Source organism: Chelonoidis abingdonii, chromosome 1 (assembly GCF_003597395.2).
Source record: "Chelonoidis abingdonii isolate Lonesome George chromosome 1, CheloAbing_2.0, whole genome shotgun sequence".
Taxonomy (NCBI): Eukaryota; Metazoa; Chordata; order Testudines; family Testudinidae; genus Chelonoidis; species Chelonoidis abingdonii.
In genome coordinates this window covers 81,909,626-81,920,655 of record NC_133769.1, presented here as the reverse complement: position 1 = coordinate 81,920,655, position 11,030 = coordinate 81,909,626, and the positions used below count along the sequence as shown (strand labels likewise).

Sequence of the window (11,030 nt, the reverse complement as noted above, 5' to 3'; positions counted from 1 at the left end):
TCCTTTTGTGACTGATTTCTTTGTCATTTCATACAGAAGGAAAGTAAGCAAGCTACTCAGGCATGGAAATGAAACTATGTATGATACAGATAGATATATTTCTCAGCATGTGGTAGGATATTAACATGCAATGAACTGTAAAGATGGAATTGCAATGTCATTTTCTTAGCTAAATTTCCAGTTTATAAAAAAATACTTTGTGCATTTTTTTCATCTTCAAAATATTGGCCTGCTCCAAAACGAACAAACAAGACTGCAAAATATCAGCTGTTAATAGAAAATGAATAATTAAAGGCATAGGAAAGCCAGGTTAGACTGCAATGTTTTCCTGCTAGAGGGAAAAATAAGCTATACTCCGTGATTTCTATCAAAGACTTAACATACTAGTCCATTTGTTTTCCACCAAATTTCACTGGAAAACAAATTAATGGTGTTACAACCATTGCCCTTTTTGTGTTACTTTCTGAGGACAAAATTTGGTAGAGTCCGGATACTTTTTTCATAAATAATTAGGTTGGGAGAAAACAATGTGATGCTCTAAATATAGTCTCATTGGGCCATTTGAGCTGCTCAAGATCCCCAAGTTATAGGAACAGCCTAGTTGTTCTCTCTGTTCCTCCACCATATCCTCTAACCCGGAATAGTGGTGGTGTAATCCTCCCATAGCTGGTTAACCTGGTTTCCTAGATACTTTGGATTTGAGTGGTGGATGTGTCTCATTCATTGAATATTGACGTTCACTCATTTTTTATTTCCTTGTTTGTTTTATCTTATCTTGTTCTCATTCTTATAAGAGTTTTTTAAAAGTCTGTTTACACGCATAACTTCCTTATTCCAAAGCTTATCTTTTGTTGGTATGGGCTAATGTTGATGGTTAACTGTTTGCTATTATTAATACGTTGTGTGTATGTTTCACTGTTATTTAGGAGCTAGTAGAGTAATTCTTCAAAATGTTTGATATGTTTAATCAGCTTGTGGAAAAAATATGGATTGTAATTTTCACTTCCAGGGGTGTTTTTTGTTGTTCATCCTGTAAGCTTCTCAAAATGAATGTGCAAAATCTTTGACAAATTTCCACACGTGCTTAGATCTATTTTCTATCAGCTTGGATGCCTATTGGCATGCCAATATTTATTTTTTTATGTGCAGTTTAACACTTGCATAAACAGTTCTTTGCCTCAATTTATGAAAACACAGCCCCATGCAGTACATTCATATATAAGGTCAGTGAGGAGAACTTGGTAGAATAATTAACAAAATTTAATGGACAGTATCTTAAAGAAAAATGATCTTTCTGCTTTAAACTAGGCATGGATATGAGCCACAAGTTTAATCTGGTTTCAGGTTGAGAATCCCTCAAAATCTGGGGCTGTTTGAATTAGGGGTTTGTTTTTTAGCTTATGGCCATCTCTAATTCAAACACATGAAGTAATGCACATGCTAATGGCTGTGATTTGGTCTTTAAGTGGTTGCGTTCTATACCTATTCAAAGAATTTAGTAACGTGTTTTTCTCTCCTAGGAGACCTTATATGTTTTTCTTCACATGAAGCTCACTTTGAAATATTTGGATAAAATGAGATGCTTGCGGAAACGATCAGCAGTATCATTCTTAGGAATCCTTGTCATTTGCCTGCTGTTCATGAACTTGTACATTGAAGATGGTTATGTCTTGGTAAGTTTCTTAGATAGAAGAAATGGGGTCATGGAACAAGCACACAATACAAGGTACCACAAGTACTCAGCCAAATTAGAAACTGTCTGGAAGTCAAAATGACAGCTGCAACTCTTCCATTTTAGTGAGCTGTTCAGAGTAAAGTCTCCTCAGAATGATTCATATTACATATGTATGTCCAATAATGTCCAATAATGTCAAACTTATGCTAAATTGAAATAGCGATTAAAAAAAAGTTAGCAGGTGATATTACTATATTATCACTGCTAGTCAATCCATTTTCAAGTAATCCAAAAGAGAATCCCTGTTTTCTGGTATGCCACTCCACTTTTTTGATACATCGCTTCCTCTAGTGACATTGTTTGCATTGAGATTTTTTACAGTATCTTATTTATTCATCATCTTTTGGTTGTGACAAAATTTGACCTGGCTTGTACCATATTTTCTCCCAGTGTCACTCTCCCTGATACCTCTCTGGCTTTTGCTAATTGCTACAAATTCCCCCCAGATGCTTCTGAAAGTGCATCTTTTTTGGTTATTTTTTAAATCCTTTCCTGTCCTGTTTGCCGACTCTTGAGAGGTCCTATTTTTAATTTGTCTTTTTTTGTACATTCACTTTCTTTCATTGTTTCTCTCATCACAAAGCTGACATGTCTGCACTCATGTAACTCCCAGCCAAGACTTTTACTTTCTCCTGACAGTTTTCCCAGATCTCCTGATACCTTTATGGTCCATCAACCATTTTTCAAATGTGTTAGGCTGTTGGCGTTTTTATTTTATTTTATTTTTCTACATCCCTGACCATGTTTGACAGCTCCCCTGGTCCATCTGATGTTTTCTTTGCTAAGGTAGAAGATCAGCAGTTTAAATTTGGGAGTTTAGAAATAATATCCCAAATAGTTCCCTTGCAGGAAAAAAACACATGTAGGGAACTGGAAACTCTCTGCAAGGCTCTCCCTGACTCCCTATATTTGTGGAGTAGCATTGCCTGAGCTCTCCTGCTAGTCACTGCCTCTGTAAAGTCCCTTTAAGTTAGCTGATATGGGCATGAGGCCCATGGCTTCAGTCCTTCCCTAGTTACCTTTCTCAGATACCCAGCCCAATGGAGAACAAGGCTATGATTCCCTGTCCCCCACATCTAATGAGAAATTCTTAGTATTTTTCATTTACATGGACTTCTCAAAGGGTGGCCAGCCCCTTTAAGTGAAGCAGGTCCAGCTCCCCTGTGCCAGAACAGTTGCTCCGAATGGGTATGTTTACACTGCGATTAAACACCCAGGTCTGGCCTGTGTCATTGTACTCACAAGGCTCAGGCTGCGGGGCTGTAAAATTGCAATGTAGATGTTCAGGAGACCCACATGGGGAAAGGACCCTAGAACTGGGGCTCCAGCCTGTGCCCGAACACCTACATTGCAGTTTTAGAGCTCTGCAACTTAAGCCCAGTCATCTGGGTCAGTCAGGGGTGTTTAACTGCAGAGCAGACAGAGAGAATTTGGCTAATTGAGAGGTCAGGGCAGCACCAGGGCTATGTAGTGCTAGTTTGTCAGTAAGGAAGTGGGAGCAGGAACAGCAGGGAGACCGCTGGAAGGGGAAACAGTGGGAACTTGCTGGGGAGAAAACTTGGGGAGGGGGATGCTCAGCTAAAAAAGCAAAGAAGGACTTTTTTAGTCCTTGCAGGAAGGACTGAAAGAGGCAAGGGGGGAAATAACCTTGGAACTGTTGCCCAGGATGAGCTGAAGAGCTGTGCCTATGTTTGTGTTTGGAAAACAAAACCATGCTTGGGAAGAGAGGCTTGGAGTGGCAGTGGGTCTTTGTGGGCTGGAGACAAGCCAGCACCTTACAGAGACCATTTTCAAAAAAAAAAAAAAAAAAAGGAAAAATGTTGATTAGTGGGGTTTCAAATTTCATTTGGAATCTCCTGCATGTTTCCAGTAGAATCCACTTACTATTGCTGCGTAAAAGTGCTGACTCTCTTGTGGATATTGAAGTGGGAACTGAAATCTCCATTTCAATGCATGAGCCCATTGGGCGATAATGCAGCAAAGACAACTTTTCTTAAGCTGCCTTAGTGATACAACTACATAGGGGCGGCTCTAGACATTTCGCCGCCCCAAGCACGGCGGCATGCCGCGGGGGCACTCTGTTAGTCGCCGATCCCGTGGCTCCGATGGACCTCCCGCAGGCTCTCGGTGACTGGCAGAGCGCCTCCCGCGGCATGCTGCCCCAAGCATGTGCTTGGCGTGCTGGGGCCTGGAGCCGCCCCTGCAACTACAGCTCATGTACGGGATATGCAGCATTGATGCACATTGGCAAGGCAATGTGGGGATACTGAAATTGCAGCTGTGTGTGCTGATCCTGATCAGTGGATCCAGAAACTTTCATGAACACTAAATTGACTTAGACTGGATCTCAGAATGTGCATGGTTCAGTGCTGACTTTAAGCATATACTGTCGGTTGTAAGTGACAGGGAGAAAGGACTGTGTCTTTTTATTTCTATTGTAAATGTAAGTATCCTTTGGGGGCACTGTGAAAGCAATAACAATATTGCATATGGGGATCCTCTGAAGAGCAAAGTGTCTGTTGAGAGGCAATTAACCCCTTCAGCTCCCAGGAAAGTTAGGGGAATCTCACAAGGTCAGGTAAATGTAGTACAAAGTGTGTATGTTACTGACTTCCTACTTCTTACCCTTGCACTTACTTCCTGTCTGGGTGCACACTGTCTTCCTGATTAATGGCTGAAAATTAGGATCACCACAGAAAAATCAGGAGACTGAGTAGCCAGCAGGTCTAGTGGATCAGCTGTATGAACATCTGTTTGGTAACCCTCTGAGGTCAAGGCATGGACTCTAGCCAGTCCATTGACTTGCATTCTAATCTGGAAAGTGATAAACATAAAGCTTTGTTTCATAACTTATCAGTAAATGCAAGGTAGCCTAGCAGCACTAGGAAGAAATTACCCAGGGAGACCTTGCAGAACGACAAGCATAACAGTTCAGGTAGGTGCATCTGGATGTTAGCTAAGAGAACCTGACTCAACTTGTAAATGGATTATTTATTTCTTCTATAAAAGAAAAATACTGAACTTAACATGAACCTAAGATAGGTTGCTGGAAGTGTTTCTTACATCCCTCATTGTGAACCTGAATAACATTGAAATAAATATTGTTTATTGTTGTCCTTTCTGCTTATGTCAGCAATATTATTGTTTATTGCATAGTGCTCTCTTTTAATCAAAGCTCAAGTCACTTGTCTTGCATTAATGTATTATAGCACACATGTGAAACTGCCATATAATTTTCTTACTCTTCTCAGGGCCACAATCACCCAATGTGAATTAGAAAAGCATTCCTAATGCTACCTCAACTCCATGGCACCACAGCTCCAATGGAAAATTTTCTTCTTTGCTTAAACATTAAGAGACAGATGGTGTGGGTGTGACACTGTGTATGCCATGGTGCAGGGGCGGGCAAACTTTTTGGCCTGAGGGCTGCATCAGATTTTGGAAATTGTGTGGAGAGCTGGTTAGGGGAGTGGGACTCCAGCCCCCACCCCTTATCTGTTTCTGTCCCCCGATGCCTCCCCCAGACTCCTGGTGCATCCAACCCCCACATTCCTTGATGGCCCCCCTGGGGCGCCTTCCCCATCCACCCCCCACTCCCTATCCCCAACACACAGACACCCGGAACCCCCACCCCTCATTGTCCTGTGCCGCCCCATCCAACCCCTCCTCTCCTTCCTGACTGCCCCCTGAGACTCCTGCCCCATCCAACCATCCCTTCTCCCTGACCAGCCCTGGAACCCCTGCCCCTGACTGCCCCCTGCCGCCCCATCCAACCTCCTCTCCTTCCTGACTGCGCTGCCTGGGACCCCTGCCCCCATTCAACCCCTGTTCCCTGCCCTCTGACCACCCCTATCCACATCCCTGATCCCTGACCACCACCCCAAACTCCCCTGCCCTCTATCCAACCCCCTCTGCTCCCTGCTCCCTTCCCCCTTGCCACACTGCTTGGAGTACTGGTGGCTGGCGGTGCTGCAGCCACGCCGCCCAGCTGGAGACAGTCATGCACCGTGCAGCACAGAGCACTGGGTCAGGCCGAGCTCTGCAGCTGCGCTGCCCCAGGAGTTTGCCACCCAGAGCATTGTGCCAGCGGAGCAGTGAGCTGAGGCTGTGGGGGTGGGGGAACAGAAGCGGAGGGGCCGGGAGTGAGCCTTCTGGGCCAGGAGTTCAGGGGCCAGGCAGGAGGGTCCTGCGGGATGTAGTTTGCCCACCGCTGCCATAGTGGTATAGAGAGCCTCAACTCAAAGAGAAATGGGCCAGATGGGAAGGAGGTAGGGCCATAACCCTACCCTTTCTCTGCACCAGTCTATTTTGGTAGCAGGGCACGCAGTGGGTACAGGCACCAGCCTTCTTCAGCATAGTACAGTCTGTGCATTTCCCCTGCAAATCAAGGATCTGGGGAAGGAATGGTCTGTACTCAGGAAAGTGCCAAAGTGGTACAGTCTTGCCTTACGTCTGAGAATATTATTTCATGTTTCATCCAAACCAGTTTCTAATATTACAAAAAAACAAAAGTTAAACACTTCCCCACTGTACTGTTAAGGGGGATTATGTCCTACTTTGAATATAGCAGCACTTTTCTGGCAATACTGTAGTGCTCTCAATTCTTCTAGAAAACTAGATTCTCAATGTTTCTGTGCCAAAGGGCTTTTTCTCTTTCCCAATTTTCCACATCTGAAACTATATGATATATTGTACCAAAAATATATAAAATTCAGATAACAGATTTTTGAAATGAGGTGAGATTTAAATGTTTTCCAGAAAGCTAACTTTGAAAAAGTTTATTCTTTGAAATTTCTCTGCCCCCCTTGTCTGTGTGGCCGGCATTCACAAATGTATTTCTCTCTGTGTATTCCCCTTCCCCGGCGCTCTCTCTCATTCTTTCTCTTTTCATATTACTAGGAAGGGGACAAGCAATTAATCAGAGAAACAGCCACACACCAACTTAATTCGGAGCGCTATGTTCACACTTTTAAAGACTTGTCAAATTTCTCAGGATCTATAAATGTTTCCTATCGCTATCTAGCTGGCACACCTTTGCCGAGGAAACGTAAGTAACCAGAATCTGACTTTCATTAAATGAAATAAGAGGTTACCTCAGACTTTTTTTACATACATTAATTATTTCATTTTAGAACTGTGTGAAAACTCTTTGACCTACAGTGACAGTCACAGTGCTGCCTGCTCCATAGATTTCCCATGGTACTTCTGCAGAGGGATGATACAGTGGAACAATGTAGGTGTACTTCTGGGTCTCCATGGATTGAGATGGGTAGAACCACTGAATCCTCCTTATGTGGATCCTATAGCTGGGAACAACCATATATAGGGCAAGAAGGTCATTCTATAAGCTGGTATCATAAAGGGACTGAGCCACAGCACTATAGCCTGCAATGGGGGGCGGAGTAGATTTTCCTACACTCAGGCTCCAGGTACGACAGGTCCAAATAGTCTGGTTATTCTGACTTTATGCAGTTGGTCTAATAAAAGATATTGTCTCACCCACCTCGTTTCTCTAATATTCTCACTTTAGGCAGGAGTCAAGACTTTCACCCTCACACTGAAACATGCCAATATTTGGCTTTCAACAGGTCACCTTGGGGCACCAAATCAATCATTTCACGTACACAAACAAAGGAGGTGAGGGTCAGAATGGAGAAGTCCAAGCATATAGCCAATGCATAAGTCCAAGCACCAAGAGAAAAGTAAGACATCTGTGAGTTGCTGGTCTTCCTAGGACAGAGTTGCAGTGTAAATTTTAGTTGAAATAAGGTTTGAGAAGTTTGGGATTGTGTAAGCAGTGCTGATGACTGATAGCATTTGTACTATACCCCACTAAAACTCCATTTTGAGTAGACAGCTTAGAGGAAGGCCATAGAACACCTCATTGGAACATGGTCACAATATTTCACCCATGCTCATATTATCTGCAAAATTTTGCAAATCAAAATATTTACATAGAGTTTTGGTCAGCTGCAATGGAAATGAAGCATACTAGTTTTAACATGAACCTATTTTTACAAAAAATATAGGGATAAAATGATTTTCTTAAAAATGTAGTTGCTCGCAATTCCAACAGAGATTGCATTCCATCCAAACAGCTAGATTTTAATAATAGATCTGAAGTTAACAAATATCTGAAAGTATTAAACTAATAGTGTCTGCACATGTGCAAGAAGAGCTATTTCAAAATACTGCAGAAGGCAAAATCTCACCCAAAAGATTTTAAATGCACTAAAAACTACTTCTAGAACTACTTTTACTTATATATACTTATATTATATATACAGAAAGGTATAATATTCAGTAGTAAATTGTATTGTACTTTTAAGTAAAATCTGATTTACTTGTCTCAAATTCAATACTCTAGTCTATTTCTTACTGAAAATATGAAGGAAGTTTGTAATAGGAATTCTAACAAGGAAAAATTAGAGAATTGGGAAATATTTTAAAACTGAAAATGCTAGACGAAATCATCCATGAAAAGTTTAGAAATCCTCAAAAACTGTGTATAAATGTAATCAAGCTTGTTATGGTACCATAAAATGGTAAAAGCAAGGTGATTATTCTTTAACTCATACTTTTGTGCTACTTTTCATAATGGCTTGACTTAAGAACAATTTGCGAGCCATAACTTTTCAATCCTTTTTCTTCATAGCTTTAACATTGTCTATATATGTATTTCTTTTTTTCTAATAGGCATATATTCACACATCAGTCTGGCTTTAGTCCATTTCACAACACTTCTTGCAGTTAAGAAACTAATGTTTAATTCAATAGTCTCCATATGTCAAATTGCTTACAATATAATTCTTCTTTCATGAAAAAGCATAGAACAGTCTTTGTAGCATACAGCTTAATATGTTTACATGTCAAACATCCCAGACATCACCATTCAGAAGGTTTATTTAGTACACTATAGGCCTGGAGGTTAGCTTTGTTGCTGTATGATTTTCAAAGCCTGATTCACGTTCAGTTAATCTTTCTGTCTGAATTTTCTTTTGCACAGGGTATCTTACAATTGGACTATCCTCAGTCAAACGGAAAAAGGGGAATTATTTGCTGGAGACGATCAAGTCCATATTTGAGCAGTCAAGTTATGAGGAACTGAAGGAAATTACGGTGGTGGTTCACCTAGCAGATTTTGACTCATCCTGGTGTGAAGGGATGGTCCAGGATATTTCACAGAAATTTGCCCATCACATCATTGCTGGCAGGTTAATGGTTATCCATGCCCCTGAGGAGTACTATCCAGTACTGGATGGCCTTAAGAGAAATTACAATGACCCAGAAGACCGTGTGAAGTTCCGATCAAAACAAAATGTAGATTATGCTTTCCTACTTAACTTTTGTGCTAATCTTTCTGATTATTATATCATGCTAGAAGATGACGTTCGATGCTCTAAAAACTTCTTGACTGCTGTTAAGAAAGTAATTACTTCGCGAGAAGGTTCCTATTGGGTGACTCTGGAGTTTTCCAAACTGGGCTATATTGGAAAGCTATACCACTCCCATGACCTCCCGCGCCTGGCTCATTTTTTGCTGATGTTTTACCAGGAAATGCCTTGTGATTGGCTGCTAATCCATTTCCGTGGGTTGTTAGCTCAAAAAGATGTCATCCGCTTTAAGCCATCTCTGTTCCAGCACATGGGATATTATTCATCCTACAAAGGAGCTGAGAACAAGCTAAAGGATGACGACTTTGAAGAGGATTCGTTTGACATCCCTGACAACCCGCCCGCAAATCTTCACACCAACATGAATGTATTTGAAAACTACGAGGCAAGCAAGGCTTACAGCAGCATTGATGAGTACTTCTGGGGAAAAGCTCCTTCTACTGGAGATCTCTATGTGATTGTATTTGAAAAGCCTATTAAAATCAGTAAAATTAAAGTTATCACTGGAACAGAAGACCGGCAAAATGATATCTTGCATCATGGAGCCCTGGAAGTCGGGGAAAAGATTGTAGGGAGCAAAAAAGGGAGGCAATGTACTACTTACTTGAGACTAGGGGAATTCAAAAATGGAAATTTTGAAATGACAGATGTGGAGCACAAAGTTCTGTTTGATATTAACTGCATGAGAATACTTGTTACCAAAAGTCAAAAAGAATGGCTGATCATTAGGAGCATTAGTATTTGGACTTCTCAGCCACCAAGTCAATAAGGCAAAATTACTGAAGCTGGTCCTCCTCCTTTCGTGGTGGAGTGAATGCCATCGGTTGGATCCCAACTGGTGTCATTCCCCAAGGAGACTGACTTCCAATTATTTACTATTGACACTGGAAATCTGGGGAAATCATAAAACAAGCAAAAGCAATTTATTTTGTACTAGTCCGCCAGGCAATATACAAACACTAGTTTGTTGGAATGTTTGAATTTTATAAGAAATGCAAACAAGTTCTCATCCATCACTTAAGATTCAGAAATCCTTCTCTTTTATTTTAATTTCTCCTTTGGGAAAAACTGCTGTACTAAAGAAAGCCAATGCTTTTCCATTATTCAGAAATTTTGTAGGCATTGACCAGTATGTTGTCAGATGAAATTTGACTCCATCATATCCACATATAAATTAATAATCAGATGGTAGTACACGTTTGTACAATAGTTGGTGGTGTATTTGTGTGAAAGACAGTTGTGATAATGAAAGTCCGTTAATGGAGCTTGCGATTTCATTTGAGCACTGTAAGAAAACAGTGTGGTTAAACATTGCAACTTATTTTAAATGAAAATACATGTACAGTTATAGTTCTGACATCACAATACTGTAAAAATAGTTAATTACATTCACTATCCTGTCTCAGCAAATATGCTTTGTTCTTCTTCCAGGGTCCTGGCATTGAAAAATGTCACAGTTGTATTTTCTGTCACATGGGGACCAACCCTGCAATCCTTATTCAAGTAGTCACATGGTCAATGGGAGTTTTGCTGGAATAAAGACTACAGGATCAGCCCCTGAGCTTTAAGGACAAAAATATCCTTTTGGATTTGCATGGCAGTAGTTTTCATCTTTAATATTCTCTCTTCCAGCACATTCAGAGCTCCCAGTGATGACAGTGGGAGAACTGCACAAAGCTGAGCACTACCATATGGTCCAAGAGAAGAATTTTGCACTCAGTGTTTAGATCAGTGGTAGGCAACCTGGGGCACATCGAGACATTTTGCTGACATTGAACATCTGCAGGCATGGCCCCCCGCAGCTCCCAGTGGCCGTGGTTCACCATTTCCAGCCAATGGGAGCTGCAGGAAGCAATCAGATTATCCTGATAGGCCACATGCAGCCTGCGGGCCACAGGTTG

The 11,030-nt window shown here is 41.3% G+C and overlaps 1 protein-coding gene across 1 annotated transcript; it reads left to right on the top strand.

Moving 5' to 3' along the window:
* Positions 1-1,526: 1,526 nt before the first annotated feature.
* Positions 1,527-10,471, top strand: MGAT4C (MGAT4 family member C). The gene is made up of 3 exons (XM_032804636.2): positions 1,527-1,673; positions 6,635-6,782; positions 8,742-10,471. Exons 1-3 carry the CDS (start codon positions 1,545-1,547, stop codon positions 9,896-9,898), a joined length of 1,434 nt encoding a protein of 477 aa, XP_032660527.1. The 5' UTR covers positions 1,527-1,544; the 3' UTR covers positions 9,899-10,471.
* The last annotated feature ends 559 nt before the right edge of the window (positions 10,472-11,030 follow it).